This window comes from Erinaceus europaeus, chromosome 12 (assembly GCF_950295315.1).
Source record: "Erinaceus europaeus chromosome 12, mEriEur2.1, whole genome shotgun sequence".
Lineage (NCBI taxonomy): Eukaryota > Metazoa > Chordata > Mammalia > Eulipotyphla > Erinaceidae > Erinaceus > Erinaceus europaeus.
Genome location: NC_080173.1, coordinates 1011180 through 1030506, shown reverse-complemented (window position 1 = coordinate 1030506; position 19327 = coordinate 1011180). Strand labels below are relative to the sequence as shown.

Sequence of the window (19327 nt, the reverse complement as noted above, 5' to 3'; positions counted from 1 at the left end):
AATAATGAAATAAATAAAATTTAGAATTTAAAAGTGTGTCTTGGGTAGGGGCTTTGGGGGGCAAGCAGATTAGAGGCAGTGAGCTTGCGGGCCCAGAAAGCACTGCGCAGTACAGCAGGGCTGGTCAGAGTTGCCAGTTCCACACACCTTTGTCTGTGTGTGGACTTGCTGCTCATTTCTTGGTGTCTGACCTGTGATCTGGAGCCAGCCGGGGGACTTCTACATGTAGCCTTTTTTTTTGTCATCATTGGGGTTTTACTGCTCTTAGATGACGTTTTCACAAAGAGGAGACAAAGGGAGAATAGCACAGCACTGCCGCTTCCTCCAGTGTAACAGAGGCCGGCTAGAACCTGGACTGTGGGCATGGCAAAGCAGGCGTGCTATCCAGGTGAGCTATTTTGCTAACTCCAAAATATAGCTTTTGGATCTTGAGTTGATGTGAGAAAGATTGAAGTTAGCGCCTCAGGCCTTTTTATTATTGTAATTAATCAACTAATTATTTTGGATAGAAAGAGAAATTGTGAGGGAATGGGCTGATGGAGAAGGAGGGAAGAATGAGACATCTGCAGCACTGCTTCTCCACTTGTGGAGGTTGCTTCTCCGTGTCCCCCGCAGGTGGGAGTGGGGGCTGAACTTGGGTCCTTGTGCAGGTTACATGTGTGCTCAGCCTGGGGGTGTCACCACTCAGCTCCTTGCCTTTTTTTTTTTAATTTTTTTAAATTTAGTTTCCCTTTTGGTGCCCTTGTTTTTTTAATTAAAAAAAATGTTTTTTATTGTTGTTGCAGTTATTGTTGTTGTTGATGTCATTGTTGTTGGACAGGACAGAGAGAAATGGAGAGAGGAGGGGAAGACAGAGAGGGGAGAGAAAGACAGACACCTGCAGACCTGCTTCACCACCTGTGAAGCGACTCCCCTGCAGGTGGGGAGCCGGGGGGGGGGGGTGGCTCGAACCGGGATCCTTAAGCTTCGTGCCACGTGCGCTTAACACACTGCGCTACTGCCCGAATCCCTGCTCCTTGCCTTTTTACCCTTCTGTCTCTAGCTCCTACACCCTGTAATGCTAATACTATTTATTCTTTATGCCCTGACTTTATTCTTCTGTCTCTAGCTCTTATACCCTGTAATGCTGATACTATTTATTCTACATACCCTGACTTTATTCTTCTGTCTCTAGCTCTTATACCCTGTAATGCTGATACTATTTATTCTACATACCCTGACTGACTCCAGCTTCAGGCCCAGGATTACGTATCTCAGTAAGTATAACTGCTTAATGAAATTAAATGAAAAATTTCACCTGGACTTAAACTTTAGGAACATTACTATAAATTCGGGCTTGAAATATAATGACTAAATATAAAAAAGAAAAAACATTACTAGTAGTTAAATTAGAATTAAAAAACCTCATGTTTAAACAACTTAAGTGACCTCAACTAAACCTCACCTGTGTTTTCCAGTCTTTTTTATGGAAAAAGTAGTTCTCAAAGAAATTCAGAGGCTCTTTCCTCCTCAGCATCTCTAATTTATGGAGGTCTTTGAAAGGCTTCCCCATCACCACTCCATCCATGTCAGGAAACAATGGAAATATGGGTATCTTTGAATATGGGCTGTCTGAACAAGAGTTGCATTCTGGGAAGAGAGGAGCAAAAGGGATGTCATCAACAAGCTAAGGACCAGACACTCTGAAAAGAGAGGAGCAAACAGGGATGCCATCAACAGCCCAAGGAGGGATTCACAGGAAGACCAGACACTCTGAAAAGAGAGGAGCAAACAGGGATGCCATCAACAGCCCAAGGAGGGATTCACAGGAAGACCAGACACTCTGAAAAGAGAGGAGCAAACAGGGATGCCATCAACAGCCCAAGGAGGGATTCACAGGAAGACCAGACACTCTGAAAAGAGAGGAGCAAACAGGGATGCCATCAACAGCCCAAGGAGGGATTCACAGGAAGACCAGACACTCTGAAAAGAGAGGAGCAAACAGGGATGCCATCAACAGCCCAAGGAGGGATTCACAGGAAGACCACAGACACACAGAGCCTGTCAGAAGCTTTGTTCTCCTTAGGGACTGTGAGCTCCCTTCTTCACAATCCTGCTTCCACTTCCTACCTCCCATGTTCCAGAGGCTTCATTCAAGGGTTCATTCAAGGCTTCATTCAAGGGTAGGCTGTGAGTGTCAGTGACAGAGACATTCACCCAGAAGTGTGGCCCTGCTTTACAGCACTCCCTCTAGTATTTATTCCTGACTCCTGACATGCAAATGCAAGTGAATCCTTTACACCACTTGGAGAGGACAAAGGGTTCTTACTCTTGAGCTTTTCAAGAAACCTAAATAAGTCCCTTTCTTTCATTATTGTCACTCGTGCAGCATTGGCAAAGGCAGCTGTGCTGGAGCTTGGTGGAGTGCACACATCCACCCTAAATCTCCGTCTTCCATACTCCATGGCATAGGGGCTCCAGAGTATTCCTGGGCTGGTGTCCTGGAGTCTCCTTCGGAAATAGCTGGAAAAAAAGTAAACCAGAAGTGGTTAAAAAGTGTTATAGTACTACTGAAAATTGCCAGAGTTTCTGGACAAAATAAAAAAAAGGTCAGTTTTTCATAGTGCATATGCTGAATGTGTTTATTTTAAACTTGATTGGAGTATTCATTCATATTGTTTACTGAGTGCCAATCTTAGCAATATTGATGGGATCTTTACCAGTATTACACACAGACCATTGGGCTATTTTGTATCTCTAAACCCTGGGCTCTTTTCTGAGACATCTTAGTCTTGTCTAGAGAAATCCCTGTGGGTGTGATATTTGACAAACCATTAAATACTCAGTACCAGCTTGAAGACAATCATTAATTGTGCTTACTATTATATTACTTTGTGCTGAGTTTTAAAATTCCCCCTTTTTAATTGAAAGAAAATGTCACTGCAGAAAATAAAACTATAAAGAAGAAAACAGTAGAGTAGAAAGCAGGACTTTTACTATTCACAGTAAGTATTCACTACTAACTGCATCTGTTTTGAATCTCTGTGTGTACACACATGCACAGATGCATACATGTATAAGCAAGGTTCACAAAGTATGCTTCTGTGGTCTGGGAGGGGGCGTGGTGGTAAGACTCAACTTGAGATCGTGAGGTCTGATCTCAGTTCCTAGCACAACATTTCCCAAAGTGCTGCTCTATTCTCAACTCATGAGACAAATTAAAAAAATATATATTTTAATCAATTTTCATTTTAATTCTTTAAAAAATTTACTATTGGATAAAGATTGAGAGAAATTGAGAGGGGAGGGGGAAATAGAGAAGGAACAAGACAGAGAGACACTTGCAGACCTGCTTCACCACTCGTGAAGCTTCTCCTCTGCAGGTGGGGACCAGGGGCTTGAACCCAGGTCCTTGTGCACTGTAATATGTGTGCTTAATCAGGTGCACCACCACCTGGCCCCCTAAAAATACTTTTAATTTAATTTATTTATTTCCTTTTGTTGCCCTTGTTGTTTTTTATTGTTGTAGTTATTACTGATGTCGTTGTTGTTGGATAGGACAGAGAGAAATGGAGAGAGGAGGGGAAAACAGAGAGAGGGAGAGAAAGATAGACACCTGCAGACCTGCTTCACCGCCTGTGAAGCGGCTCCCCTGCAGGTGGGGAGCCGGGGGCTCGAACCATGATCCTCACACTGGTCCTTGCGCTTTGCGCCACCTGCACTTAACCCACTGCGCTACCGCCTGACTCCCCTAAAAATACTTTTAAAAGAGAAATATGGGGACCAGATGGTGTTACAGAGAGAGAGAGAGAGAGAGAAGGAAAGAAAGGAAAGAAAGAAAGAAAGAAAGAAAGAAAGAAAGAAAGAAAGAAAGAAAGAAAGAAAAAGAAAGAAAGAGCAAGGGAGAAAGAAAGAAAGGATGGGAGAGGAAGGAAGCTAGAAAGATCTCATGTTGTGGCATGACAACATATCCAGTTAGACACCTTTGTCCTGAAGTGGACACCATGTAGTAGAATGCTGAGAAGTGACTGCCCTGAGTGTTTAAAAATAAGCACAACAACAAGGGCAACAAAATGGGAAAAATAGCCTCCATGAGTAGTGGATTCGTAGTGCAGGCACCGAGCCCCAGCAATAACCCTGGAGGCAAAGAAGAAAGGCCATCTTGCTCCCCTTTGCTACTTACCTTACTATTTCCATTATGGCCTTTCTGGGCAGGGCTGAAGTCTCTACAAGCTTTGATAGGATTTCAAACAACAGGATCCCCGGGTTGCCTGGTAAATTGAAACAGGTCTCCTTTTCTGGAACTATATAGAGGGAAATAAAAAGGTTTCAAAATGTCTGCTGGACAAATAACATGTAAAAAAATGAAGACTAAGTAAGAAACAGTATTTTACTGTATTTACATCATTAAAACCAGTAAGGGACTGAAAAACTCTTGGAAAATATTTCAAACCAGTTCTAGTTGGCAGAAAGGTAGTTTTGTATATTGAACAGACAAATGAATAGAAGCATATGATTTTGTAGAAGTGAGGTTAGAAAGGTAGATTAGAGGTAGGTGGGGTGGGGAGTCAGGCTGGGGTACAGTGGATTTGGTGGAGGGATAATGGTACTTTGGGGAAGTGTTAGATGTGGTACCATGTTTTTTGAGAGGTGTGAAACTGTAGTTTTAAAATATTTAGTCTTGTAATCTAAAGTTAACCTGAAAACAAATAGAACTATTAATGGAGAAAGAAGAAGTTTTTGTTTTCTTTTTTAAAGGGAGCCTCTCAAAGTAGCATGGCACTTGGGAAAGAATTACACTGCTTTAAAAGAAGGCTGAGCCTTCCTATACTGGCAACTCCCCAAGCTTCCTCATTGGAGAAGAAAGAGCGAAACTGGACAGAAGCTGTTGAGACAATGCCTAAGTCAAAGGAAGAGAAGGCAGGACCACAGGAAAAATGGACAAACATATATGAATATAGATGATCAGTTGTAGAAATAATAGTCAGCCCCTATCTGTGACCTTGGGAGAACGAATGCAGTTTCTTTCTATCAAAAACTATCAAATATCTAGGGATAAACCTAACAGAGGAAGTGAAATACCTTTATACCGAAAACTCAGTGTAACAGAAAAAGATGCAAACAAGTGGAAAGACATCCCATGCTCATGGATTGGAATAATTAACATAATCAACATGACTGTTCTACTCATAACCACATACAGGTTTAGTGCAATCCCTATCATGGCCTCACCAAATTTCTTTTTAAATATATTTTTAAAAAATTGTATTTATTTATTATTGGATAGAGATAGAGAAATTGGGATGAGAGGGGGAGATAGAGAAGAAGAGAGACACTGATGCCTACAGCCCCTGTAGGTCGGGAATGATCTCATTTATGGTAGAACTTAAGAACAAAGAACAGTAAGGGGAAACATAAGGTGAAGTCTGGACTTGGGGTGGCGTACTGCATCAAAGCAAAGGACTCAGGGGAAGGAGGGAGAGAGACAGGATGAAGGGACATTGCGTCCTGGAGTGCTTCGTAGACACCAGCCATGGAGACTAGAGACTTTGCCTGTGTGTTAAAGACTAGACTGTGAATCATGTGTATCTAGTAATGTTTTTGCATGTTACTTCAATTCAGAGATTTGTATACAATGAAAAAAAGAGAAAAAAGATTCTAAAACTATGACTTTGTCTATCAGACAGTTTTGGAAAAGCGGGACAAATTTCAGTCACATCCAAACTTGTAGCTATGGCCTCGGTCTAGAGGCTGAGGTAAACAGCATGCAAACCTGTAGCTATGGCCTCGGTCTAGAGGCTGAGGTAAACAGCATGCAAACCTGTAGCTATGGCCTCGGTCTAGAGGCTGAGGTAAACAGCATGCAAACCTGTAGCTATGGCCTCGGTCTAGAGGCTGAGGTAAACAGCATGCAAACCTGTAGCTATGGCCTCGGTCTAGAGGCTGAGGTAAACAGCATGCAAACCTGTAGCTATGGCCTCGGTCTAGAGGCTGAGGTAAACAGCATGCAAACCTGTAGCTATGGCCTCGGTCTAGAGGCTGAGGTAAACAGCATGCAAACTTGTAGCTATGGCCTCGGTCTAGAGGCTGAGGTAAACAGCATGCAAACCTGTAGCTATGGCCTCGGTCTAGAGGCTGAGGTAAACAGCATGCAAACTTGTAGCTATGGCTTCGGTCTAGAGGCTGAGGTAAACAGCATGCACCGTCCGGCCACCTGCAGCTGCCCGGCTGCCATGTGCTGAGCAGCGTCTTCACTCACCTACAGCTTTAAGGAAGCGACTCTTATCTGTTAGCACGTTGATAAAGTCTGAGAAATTCACCTTTCCATCTCCTACAACAGAAATTTAAGACTCAATGTACAAGATGTATTTGAATTGTTAGGTTATATATTAAATATAAGAATCAAAACACCAGGGGCCAGGTGGTGTCGAACTTGGTTGAAGACTTAGGTTCAAGCCTGTACTCCCCACCTGCAGGGGGGATGTTTCACAAGTGGTGAAGCAGGTCTGCAGGTGTCTCTCTCTCTGCCTCTCTCTCCCCTTTTCCTCTCAGTTTATCTCTGTTTTATGAAATTAAACATAGCAAAAGAAAAAAAAAAGAAAAAACTGGCCACACGGAGTGGTGGCTTCATCATGCTGGCACTGAACCCCTGTGATAATGCTGGTGGCGATCCAACAAACAAACACTTTAGGTCACTGAGTACTTAAAGTCACCTGAAAATGTCTCAGATCAGTCTAACTGGCAGTGGTCTCAGCAACATTCGACTTGTCCCCTACAGCCCCCCAGAAGCAGTGATGGGGATGTCAACATCAAACTCGTTTATTTCCTTGGGATTTGCCATTTTTTGCCTTCTTATTCCTCTCATCTGTACCATTTCTTTTACTATAACATAAGAGGCTGGATCCAGTTACCTCTTAGTTTAAAGGGTAGTGAAGACTGCTAGAGGTAGTATGTGCCGTTAACATTCTTAATAAAAGAATGGAAGCTTTGGGCAGACAGTGGAAATAAGTGACATTTCAACTGGTGACAACAACTCACATGTGTATCTGATGTTAACAAGTGGATGCTGGCAGTGTTGGGTGCGACCAGATGAGATACCATGCTGAGTATACTGAATATATTGGGCTGTCAGAAAGTCATGACTTTCCCCCTGTGTTTGTTTGTTTTCACCAGAACACTGATCAGCTCTGGCTTATGGTGGTGTGGGGGACTGAACCTGGGGCTTTGGAGCCTCAGGCTTGAGAGTCTCTTTGCAGAACCATTATGCTATCTAGCCCCCATGTTTTTCTATATAAAAGAGTCATGACTTTTTGACAGCCCTATATGTACAGTCCCCACCTCATGTTCATTTGAATTACCAATCACTAGGCAATTCTCATCAATAAAAACATTCTCTGCTTACTTTAAAAAGTAAACAAAAGGGGCAGTGGAGGTAGTTCAGTGGTAGAGCACAGAACTTGTATGCTAAGGGTCCAGTTTCTATCCCGGGGACTGCATATACCAGAGCTAGTAGTGCTTTGATCTCTTTAATGAGTTGAACCTGTTTTTAAAATGAACAGAAGAAAAGGTGAGCTGGAGAGATAGCACAATAAATATGCAAAAGACTTTCATACGGGAGACTCCAAAGTCCCAAGTTCAACACCGCACCACCATAAGACAGAGCTGTGCAGGGCTCTGGTTAAAAAAAAGGAGTGGGGTGGGATGGGGTGGGGTGAGGTGGGCCCGGGAGACAGCACGTTTTACCATGTGAGAGGACTTGGGTTCAGAACTCCAGACCCACATGGGAGCAGCGTGCACAAGGGAAAACTTCTGAGGGTGGAGTGGCGCTGTTTGACTTTTCACTCTCTCCATCTGTCTTTCTCCATCTCTGCTTCTGTTTGTGATTAAAAGACAAAAAAAAAACAACAACAACAAACAGTGCGTCTGCTTGGACTGGTGGAATTGCACAGAAGTGAGCTTCCAGCAAAGCCCTGGTAGAAAAAAAAAGTTGTGGCATTTATTTTTATTTTTTAAATATTTATTTATTTATTATTGGATAGAGACAGAGAAAAATTGAGAGGGGAGGGGAAAACAGAGAGGAAGAAAGACAGAGAGACACCTGCAGCTCTACTTCACCACTCGTGAAGCTTTTCCCCTGCAGGTAGGAACTAGGGACTTGAACCTGAGTCCTTGAGCACTGTAATGTGTGCGCTTAAGCAGGTGTGCCACCACCTGGCCCTATTTTTTTCTTCCTTTCTTCTTTCTTCCTTCCTTCCTTTCTTTCTTTCTTTCTCTCTCTCCCTTCCTTCCTTCCTTCCTTGCTTGCTTTCTATTTCTTTTTCTCTCTCTTTTCATTATTATTTTAGTCCATTTTAAGCATTATTTTGACTTCATAATTTGTACATACATATGTTACATTTGGCAAAGAACTTCTCAGGTATCTACTGTCACAAAGAGAAGAATCAATATTCATAAGATCTTCTGAGAAGAAAGAGAGGTGCAGGTGCTCACGGTCAATGTCAGCATATCTCAGCTCGTTATAGACGTCATGCTTGGTCAGACTCATCCCCAGCTTTGCTAACGTGCACATCATTCCATGGAGATCAATGCAGCCAGTTTTGTCCTTGTTAAAGAAATTGTAGGCATTCTGGAAGGCTGGAAAGATGAAAAAATGTTATGTGGAAAAACATATTTCATAATGAAACCAGGACAGATAGTATAGGTGATTGAGGGTCACGAACTGAAGGAGTATGGAGAGAAAAATGACAAGCAGCAGATATTTTTGAAATCAAGGATACTGTTCTCCCATGGAAATTGAACTGGAATAAACTAATAGGTGGGGAACCAAGTGTGAAAGGGTAATTAACCTTTGAAAGATGCCCTAATTCCTGGAGTTTGTGAATATATCATCTTACATGACAAAAGTGACATTGAAGATATAATTAAAATAGATCATTCTGGCCAAAACAGATGATATTGTGTCATTTGGGATAAAATGACTGAAATTACAGGTGATTATACTTAGTGAAGAAAGGAGTACAGAGGAGAAAGAACCACGGGATGGTTTCACTCTATGTGAAATCTAGAGAACCGAAACACATAACTTGCAATAACAAAAATAAAACCCCCCAAAAATGTGCTCATGGTGATGTGTGCTTAACCAGCTGTGCCACCAGTAGGCCCCTAGAAATGTATTTTCAAAAAATTAGTGAGTGCAGAACAAAATATATCCCAAATGGTACAGAATAAAACTTACTTCATATTACACTTAAATATTAGCATCTCTATGTACAGGAATGTTTAATCCTATGGAAATGACACCCGTGTTCCTGTGTTATGATTGTGGGAATCAGTTCTGCCATAGTAACAGGGCAGGCTTCACACTGAGCTAAGGACTCTGGGAAGGAGAGGAGCAGGAGAGGTTGTGGGAGATTGGGGATCCTGGCGCACGACTGTAGAAAAGGACTTAAGTTGGGGGTGAGAGTGTTTTGCAGACACCTGTCATGGTGAGATGAGAAATTGTGCCCATGTGCCAACAACAGTGTTGTAAATCATTACACTGCCAATAAAATGAATTTTTTTTCTAAAGGAAGGTTTCAGGACTGGAAACATCTCTTGTTTACATTGAATTTTTCCTTTTGTTAGCATTTCTAGCATGCTAGTAGGTACTTAATTTATTCTTGTAGCTTAGCCAACAGATATATATATATATTTTTATTTTTATTTATTTATTTTTTAATTTTTTTTATTTAAGAAAGGATTAATTAACAAAACCATAGGGTAGGAGGGGTACAACTCCACACAATTCCCACCGCTCAATCTCCATATCCCACCCCCTCCCCAGTAGCTTTCCCATTCTCTATCCCTCTGGGAGCATGGACCCAGGGTCATTGAGGGTTGCAGAAGGTGGAAGGTCTGGCTTCTGTAATTGCTTCCCCGCTGAACATGGGCGTTGACTGGTTGGTCCATACTCCCAGTCTGCCTCTCTCTTTCCCTAGTAGGGTGGGTCTCTGGGGAAGCGGAGCTCCAGGACACCTTGGTGGGGTCTTCAATCCAGGGAAGCCTGGCTAGTATCCTGATGGCATCTGGAACCTGGTGACTGAAAAGAGAGTTAACATACAAAGCCAAACAAATTGTTGAGCAATCATGGACCCAAAGCTTAGCCAACAGATATTTATCGCGTGCCTTCTATGTGCTCGATGCCTCTCCAGTTCATAAATCACACTACCAGTGGGCTGCTGAAGCGGTTCGTTTGCATAGCGCGCTGCTTTGCCAGGTGCGATCCAGGTTCGTGACTGGACCCCACCACACTGAAGGAAGCTTTGGTCTCATTCACTCTCTGTCTCTATAAAAATCAGTGCACTAAGCAAAGATCTTTGTCCTTACATAAATGTGACATGACAGACAAATTAGATGACATGTCAGAAGTTGTAACGGGAGTCTGGCAGTAGCGCAGCGGGTTAAGCGCAGGTGGTGCAAAGAGCAAGGACCGCGTAAGAATACGGCTTCGAACATGGGTACAGACTGCCCTTAAAGCCCCTATGTTCAGAGAGAGAATGTGACCCACCTTAGCACAAAGTGGGAAGGGGACCTGAAGTCCTCAGAAGAAATGATTTTCTTGGCTCTGCTTCAGCCAGTCTGACTGCCAACCTACTCCCCACCCTGTCAGCCACTCTCAGCCCAGGCCACTCTCAGAAAAAGCAACTGTTGTACTGGCTGAAGCCTTATGTGGTGGGACATGACCTCCACAAATGGACTAAAAGATAGCTCACGGGAGTCGGGCTGTAGCACAGCGGGTTAAGCGCAGGTGGCGCAAAGCGCAGGGACTGGCATAAGGATCCCGGTTCGAGCCCCTGGCTCCCCACCTGCAGGGGAGTCGCTTCACTGGCGGTGAAGCAGGTCTGCAGGTGTCTATCTTTCTCTCCCCTCTCTGTCTTCCCCTCCTCTCTCCATTTCTCTCTGTCCTATCCAACAACAAAGCAATGTCAACAATGGCAATAATAACCACAAGGAGGCTGCAACAACTAGGGCAACAAAAAAGGGGGAAAAATGGCCTCCAGGAGCGGTGGATTCATGGTGCAGGCACCGAGCCCAGCAATAACCCTGGAGGAGGAAAAAAAAAAAAAAAAAAAAAAGATAGCTCACTTGGTAGTGATGTCCTGCACACAAACCCTGTAGATGAGGTCCCCAATTCAACCCCCCCCCCACCACCACACATGAATGGTTTCAGGGAGACTTCACAGACAGAGGTGCAGTGCTCTGGTCTCTCTTCTCAATTAAAAGGGGGGGGCAGTGGATAAAGCTTTTCTCATTAATACAGTCTTGGGGCTGGGTGGTGGCAGCAAACCTGCTTAAGTGCACCCACTATAATGTGCCAAGGACCCGGGTTTGAGCCCCCAGTCCCTGCCTGCAGGAGGAAAGCTTCACAAGTGATGGATCAGGGCTACAAATGTCTCTCTCTCCCCCCTTCCCTCTCAATTTCTGGCTCTCTATTCAAGGAATAAAGATAATTAAAAAAAAAAAAAAGAATACGGCTTCGAGCCCCGGCTCCCCACCTGCAGGGGAGTCGCTTCATAGGCGGTGAAGCAGGTCTGCAGGTGTCTGTCTGTGGGACTATGTGTAAGCTTGATAGAGCTTAGGGAAAACTCCCCCCATCCTTGGATGTAGGTTTGGGAAAGACACCCCCTTGTTAGCCTCTCTCACCGAGATGAGCAAAGGGGAAAAGCAGTCTCTCAGACTCAGTTCTCCCTTTTCAGACTCTCAAGCCCACAGAGATCTCACTGCCTCCCTCATTAACTACAGGCCACATGGCTGCCTGCCTTAAGGTTCATTCAAAGTTCACATAGTCACCTCACTTTTGATCACTAGAGAAAGTATACTCCATCAAACACCTCCCTGACATCAGTTAGTGAAACTCCAAACTTTTTTTCCATATATTTTTAATAACTACCATGCTGCATATTGAATGTCAGGTGCGGGCAAAAACTAGTCATGGGGAGACGAGGGGTTGTTCCTGGGTTTCAATGACTATACTATAAGTCATGAACTCCCCTAGAAAGTATTCAAAAAAGAAGAAAGTGAAATTAAGATCTGGGTACTTGGTGTGCTTGTTGTTTAGGGGATGTGTCAATACTTGTAAGTCCTCCCAGCAGACAGGAGACAAATTTATATATCCCAACACATGCACATATACATAACGTAATAATTTCTCTCTGTGTATTCACATGAGCTAAATGTGAATTCACACTGACATGCTAGAGCATAGCCCACTACCAGTACACTGTGAACACTTATCACTGGGAGCTAGGAGACTGTACCCTGCGTCAACAGTCTTACTCTGATCTATCAACCATTCAATAAAGAAAAAAGCTGCTGAGGCTAGCTGTCGAGTAATAGACGATAGTCAAGAATGACTCCAAGGCCTTCAGTTTTGTTTTTTAAGAGTAAGAGAAAGAATGTAAGGATGTAGTATCATCTGAGATGGGAGTAGTAGACATTCATTTTGGGACGATAACAAAGTTTGGGAAGTAGCGGGAGGTAATTACAGAACTCTGTGAACAAAGTTAAAGCTCTGAGTTCTGTGCACTCATAGAAATGGTTAAACTGATAATTTATATGGTACGTATATTTCCCACAGTTGAAGAAGAATAAGGGGAACACACTAAGAGTTTAGTTTCGGAATGCTGAGGTGGAGGTATCAGACACATGACTGGAGACACTGAGTTGGTGGCTAGGTAAGAGGCAGGTGCTGGGAGAGAAGCCTGGACTGGACATACATATTTGGGAACTGCCAGTCTTTAGATGGCATTTAAAACCTGGAATCAGATGAGATCATCACGTGTCAATGGGATAAAGAAGAGAACCAGGGACTGAACTTTGGGTGTATTCTAGCATTAAGAGAAACCAGAAGAAGGTTAGTGTAGTCTGGAATGTTCCTAGCTGTGACCACAGAATGCGAGCTCATACCTACAGAGATGCAGAGGTTACACAGGCTCCTGTGCTGAATATGGCCCCAGATCAAATCGATGGGGTTTACAGTTAACAATATTTATATACTTCCCCCATACTTGGGAGCTACTCTCTGCCCTGATCCAGCTTTCTAGTCCTTTTTCCGACTGACACCATCTCCCCAAACAATACCTTGGGTCCACCTGCATGTCTGCTATCAGGCTCAGGCAAAAACTAGTAAAGTCATGGGCCCCTTGGAACATACCTAAAATAGATCTACTAGCTTTATCTGAAATGGAGACCCCCAATATTCATCTGTAATATTCTTGTCTTTAGGTTTATGATTAGTCAACAGTTTGCTCTGCTTTCTATTTTAACTCCTTTTTAGCCACCAGTTTCACGATGCTACCATGATGCCAACCTGGCTTCCCTGAGCTGATAACCTCACCAGTGTGTCCTGGAGCCTCCACCTCGCCAGATCCCTGCCCTACTAGGGAAAGACAGAGACAGGCTGGGAGTATGGATCGACTTGTCAACGCCCATGTTCAGTGGGGAAGCAGTTACAGAAACCAGACCTCTCACCTTCTGCATCCCACAATGACCCTGGGTCCCTAGTCCCAGAGAGACAAAGAATAGGAAAGCTATCAGGGGAGGGGATGGGATACGGAATACTGGTGGTGGGAACTGTGTGGAAATGTACCTCTCTTATCTTATGCTTTTATTGATATTTCTATTTTATAAATAAAAATTAAAAAAAAAAGGGAGAAAGTAGTAAAAGAGTGATTAGGCGTGATCAGTGAGGCAGGAAGAAAAACAAGAGTGTAACTATGTAGCAATAGGAGACCTTACTGTAACAATGAGTATAGAAATCTCTTTTGGGAAATTCTCTTTTTTGAGAGAGGAGAGAGAAATAGTAGTCTGGCAAATAGTAGTCTGGAGACTGGACTTGGGACCACTGGGATTGCAGACATGTAGGTCTGGAGTATTACCCTTGTGATGTCTCCTTGGTCTATTTCTTTTTCTTCTTCTTCTTTTTAATATATATATATTTTATATATTTATTTTTATTTATTTATTCCCTTTTGTTGCCCTTGTTGTTTTATTGTTGTAGTTATTATTGTTGTCATTGTTGTTGGATAGGACAGAGAGAAATGGAGAGGGAGGGGGAAGACAGAGAGAGGGAGAGAAAGACAGACACTTGCAGACCTGCTTCACCGCTTATGAAGCGACTCCCCTGCAGGTGGGGAGCCAGGGCTTGAACCAGGATCCTTATGCGGGTCCTTGTGCTTAGCGCCACCTGCGCTTAACCCGCTGCGCTATAGCCCGACTCCCCTCCTTGGTCTATTTCTTGAAAAATTTTCATGTAAAGAAGAGCAAATAAGATTTGTGGCAGCTGGAGGAGGAAATTACGCTTTTATATTATGTATGCATATATGTATTGTAACAGGTTCTTTATATATGTATGCATACATATATTGTAAGATATACATATATGTATGTAGAGTTAATTATCAGGAGAAACTTCCTTAGCCCAGATATTATTTTTCTCATAATTTACTAACACAAGTCAGTGAGACACTTTTACAGGAACCAACTCAAAGCAATTCTTAATGTTTCAAAATCATTTTGCTCTCTGAAAGACCCTAGCCTTCCTTCTCTTCTTGAGATCTTTTGTGGAATCACAATTTCTGTAGAAATCTGTGTATACCAGTTGGAAACAACCCACATGTCCAACAACAGGTGAGTGTTTAAGCAAGTTGTGAAGTATGTTTACAGTGGACTACTGTGCAGAATACTGTGCCCCAGTATGGTTCCGTAGCCCCCATGTCCACTTGGTCGATTCCAAATTATATTCCTCCATGAGGATCATTTCTGGAACCATCTGTTCCACCCCGGTTCCATGGCTGCCAGTTCTTAGCAACATCACCCCGCCAGATATTCGTCGGGATGCGGCATCATCTAAGTTCATTTCCCACGTCTACGCTCGACCGGACCTGCCAATATACACGGATATCTTTGCCCACCCTGTCCAACGCTTGACGTCTCGTCACCCAATCTGGTCCCCTACGCCTACACTGAACTTCTCTGTTCCAGACTCTTGGAAACAGAGTTGGCAGTCAGCTGAGGTCAAGAACAAACACCTCATCACAGACCCCTGCGAGCGTCAACCCGGCTTTGACCTAGCACGTTATGATCGGGCCCTCCTCAATCGCTATCGAACAGGCCATGGCCGGTGCGCCGCTATGTTCCACCGCTGGGGAGCCAGAGACGACCCGAACTGCCCCTGCGGCTCCAGACAGACTATGACCCACATAGTCAACGACTGCCACCTCTCCAGATTCAAAGGAGGTCTCGAAACTTTACATCAGGCTCAACCTGACGCTGTTGACTGGCTACGGAAGAAGGGCAAACGCTAGAAGAAGAAGTGGTAAGCAATGGTAACAATTTCTCTTTGGCTATAAGTTGGATGGGATTTAAAGGAATCAAGTTAAGTAAACTAAACCACGAGGAGGAGGACAGATACTAGACGATCTCATCCATAGGTGGGGCTTAAGAAACAAAGGGAGCATACAGCGTGACGTTGAATTAACTGTGCTCTAGTATAACAGCTCCAATGACTCTAAAGAGGAGCTGAGGGGGGCAGTTCTATGGACTGTTGACAGAGGGTGTGTCAGTTTCTTACCCGACCTATAATGGGTCGGGTAAGAAACTGTACATCTGTGGCAAAGGTCATGCAAAGGTCATGCATATCAACACTTCCTGATAGAGCAATCTTAAAGAAGTCACAGATTCCAGGGACACGTGGAGAGCTGCCACACTATGAAGCCCCAGGCGCTTAGCTGGAAGGCTGAGAAACCAAGGTTAATCAGAGTTCTCTTCAACGCTGATGGAAGGTGCTCTAATAGCCCCTAATTCTTCAGGGAGAAATAACTATTTGTATAATGAGAATGGTATAATAGAAAGTCACAAAATGACACTGGAGAGGGGAGATACTTTTTAGGCTGACTCTTTGGGTATGACCGAGAGTAAGTTGTACAGTGGAGAGAGCATGCAGGTCTGGGGTGGTGGAGATGGTGCAGACAGGTGTAAGAGGTCTGTGTGCAGGGTCCAAGGCTTATCTTTGCAGCACACATGGCAGCACTGAGCAGTGCTCTGGCTCACAGCAGCAGCAGCAGTATAAAGTCTTGCTGGAATGTGGAGGAAGGCAGAGTTTGTGCATACTGATGTTGGTGGGGAGTAGACTGCAGGTGGAAACTCTCAAAGTCCATTTTGATTGCAGAGTCAGAATTCTGACTCCAATGAAACAGACAGCAAGCTTATCACTTGACAGTGAGGATGGGAGCAGATGTTGATCTGAGGGTGTCCAATAAGTATTTATAGAGTGAGTAAGACAACCTTACAGGAAAACTGAGGATAAAGCACTGTGATACCCACACTTCCTAACTTGTGCATTTTCTGCTTTGCCATCTGGGTGGTTGCTGATGGTGAAGGACCTGCCCTCCCAGGGCCAGCCATTTCCCAGACAGAGTAGAAGACCCTTGTGAGTGTGCGCTTTCTATGCAGACTAACCAATCCAGCATCTGGACCCCCACCCACCAACTATCAGGTAGCTCTATTCCTGCAGGGCCAGGCACTAGCAAACTACTGACAACCCTACACCCCAGGGCTCATTACTTCACTTGGACCAGTCAGCCCCCAAGTTTACCACTCACTGCCCTTTCTTCCTGCAGAAATCCCACAACCAAGGTTCTTGTCCACTTTCACCTGCCCTAAGCCTCCCAACTGACTGGTGCTTCCCCGTGACCCTGCCTGGTTCTCTGTGCCTCCTGTTTCTAGGAGTCTGCAAATATAAAAACCTTTTGTCCACGACAGTCATCTCCATGTCTGTACAACCTGAGGAAGTGCTTAGCCCTCAATTTATAACATCAGAGTAAAACAAGTCCCAGGGGACCCTAAAGCGAATACCATTGCATAGAATAGTGCACTCACAAATTCTGGGAGCTTCATAAGGATACAAAATATCGTTATTAAAATTTCATGAACCTATAGTCTGCTATAACTAAGACATTTAACTCAGTTTCACAATGAAAAGTTCAATTTTGATCTTGACAATATTTTGAGTTTCAAATCATTTTTCTCAGCAGAAAGAAAAAGCAATTCCTTAATTTCTGTCTGTGTCCTGGGTCAGTTTCTCAGCTGGCTGCAAATGTAGCACAAATGAAGCAGCAGTAGCCTCCTGAACCCTAAGTAGCAGCGGTCTGACTCTGTGAGGTTTTGGAGTGAACCGTGCTTTCCCTCCCTGCGTCTTTGCTGGTTTTCCTCTCTGCATCCCCCCATCACTCCACACTGCTGCCTCATTTGTTGTTGTTTACCACTCAGTCTCTGGGACTCCCCTCTTATCCTGACGAGGAGCCGCTCCACACCTCCTTTGAGACCTCCTTGTTGGGGAGTTTACTGGTTCACAGCATAGTTGTTGACACATGGGTAATTTCTCATCTCTGTGTGATGGGTGTGTGCAAAGCTTCCTCAATGCATGTATTAACCATACGGTGTGTTCCACAGGCAGCTCCATCAACACTTGCATGGTTTGGCCTGTCCACAGGCAGCTCCATCAACACTTGCATGGTTTGGCCTCACTAGGGAGACTGGCAGTGCATGTCATCATCTTTGATCTGGCAGTTGTTTCCCATGGCTAGTGCACTAACAAACCTTTAAGTAAATATGTGTTGTTTGGGCTAATAAAGTAGAGCCAGTTTAACTTACTCTATTATTGTGGGTTTTCCCTTTTGTTTGGACTAAGAAATCCTAGGACTTTATTTTTTTACTTCTTTATTACTTAATTTATGCATAACTTGCATTTAAAAATTTTCATCCTCGCAAACTTTTTTCTTTTCTTTTTATCAGAGCACTGTTCAGTTCTGGCTTATGGCTGTGTAGGGGCATGGGGATTTGGGGGATTGAACTGCTCAATTCTAGTTTAATAGTGGGGCAGGGGCAGGGTGGGGAGGAGCTTGAACTCCCTAGATCTGGCTTATGATGGTGTGGGGAATTTAACCTGGAACTTTGAAGCCTCAGACATGAGAGTCTCTTTGCAGAACCACTGTGCTGTCTACTCTGCCCACAAGCTCTTTGTACAGCATGTATATTTAGCAGGATGGCCTAAACTCTGACAAGATGTAAATTCTACCTGAAAGTAACCCCTTTCTCCTCCTACAAGTTTGACATTGAATTAAAAACATTTGGGGTGGGGGGAGTCTCAAACAATAGAGTGCCAGGGACAACCTACAAAACTTCAGATTTCTTTTAGAGAAGAAAATGATCAAGCACAGTAAGAGTTTGATGATCTCCATTACCTCGCATTTGTGGAGTACTCAGCTTCCGCTCTCTGCCCTGTGGCCGGCATGGGCCAGACTGCGGCATGTCAGTCTCCCTGATGAGAGAGACACAGGAAGAGGTGATGCATATGTGGAACCAGCAAACATGTCAGTAAGTTCTATGCATTATGGAAGCATCATAGCAGATCCAGAGCCATACACCTTAGAAGACCAGTTACTGTTGCCAAAGATGGGCAGTAAGGGAACATTGTCCATTATGGTCCATATCTGCTCTGTACTTTGCCATCACCCTTACCCCCTTGGGAAAAAACTCTGTTTTTCACCATTTTATAACAAAGGCTTGGGTGTGAGGGGGCCTGGTGGTGGTGCACCTGCTTGAGTACACTCATTACCATGCATAACCACTCCTGCACACCTGCAGGGGGCAGCTTCCAGCAATGAAGCAAGTCTGCAGATCTCTCTCTCTCTCTTTTTTCTCCCTCTCCTCCATTTTTCAACTTCTCTTTGTCTTATCTAGTTCAAAAAAAAAAAGTAGCCACCAGGGATGGTGGATTTACTGTGTAGGTACCCGCCCGGACCCAGGGAAAACCTAGCCATTTGGGAAAAAGAGCCACATGCGGATGATAAAGGAACAAACAAAAATAATAAAGGCTAAGGGTGTTAAATAACTTGTCCCAAGTCACAGAGATAAGAAATATGCAATCTCTTGATTTTTTTTTTTTTTGTTTTTACAAGAAGCGGCTAAGTGAAACTAGGAGCTGGGGACCTAGGGCATGTATGTTGCATGTATGAGGCCCTGGGTTCCATCCCTTAAACCAAAACAAAGCACAACTAACAGAGAAGTAAAATTAAGGGGCCAGACAGTGGCGTAATGGGTTAAGCGCACATAGTACAAAGCACAAGGACCGGCGTAAGGATCCAGGCTCGAGCCCCCCCGGTTCTGCACCTGCAGGGGCGTCACTTCACAAGCGGTGAAGCAGGTCTGCAGGTGTCTGTCTTTCTCTCTCCCCTCTCTGTATCCCCATATCTCTCAGTCCTATCCACTAAAATAAATAAATAAATAAACAAATAAATGGCCACCAGGA

The 19327-nt window shown here is 43.9% G+C and overlaps 1 protein-coding gene across 2 annotated transcripts in view; it reads right to left on the bottom strand.

Annotated features, from left to right (window-relative positions):
• The window catches only part of EFCAB3 (EF-hand calcium binding domain 3), a 126891-nt gene that overhangs the window by 13267 nt on the left and 94297 nt on the right, over nt 1-19327 (bottom strand). For both annotated transcript variants that reach the window (XM_060202515.1, XM_060202514.1), the window contains 6 exons: nt 18261-18337; nt 8470-8613; nt 6239-6310; nt 4163-4283; nt 2309-2502; nt 1445-1629 (listed from right to left, as the gene is read on the bottom strand). In XM_060202515.1, the coding sequence (XP_060058498.1) occupies nt 1445-1629; nt 2309-2502; nt 4163-4283; nt 6239-6310; nt 8470-8613; nt 18261-18337 (793 nt within the window). The remainder of the gene's footprint in view (nt 1-1444; nt 1630-2308; nt 2503-4162; nt 4284-6238; nt 6311-8469; nt 8614-18260; nt 18338-19327) is intronic.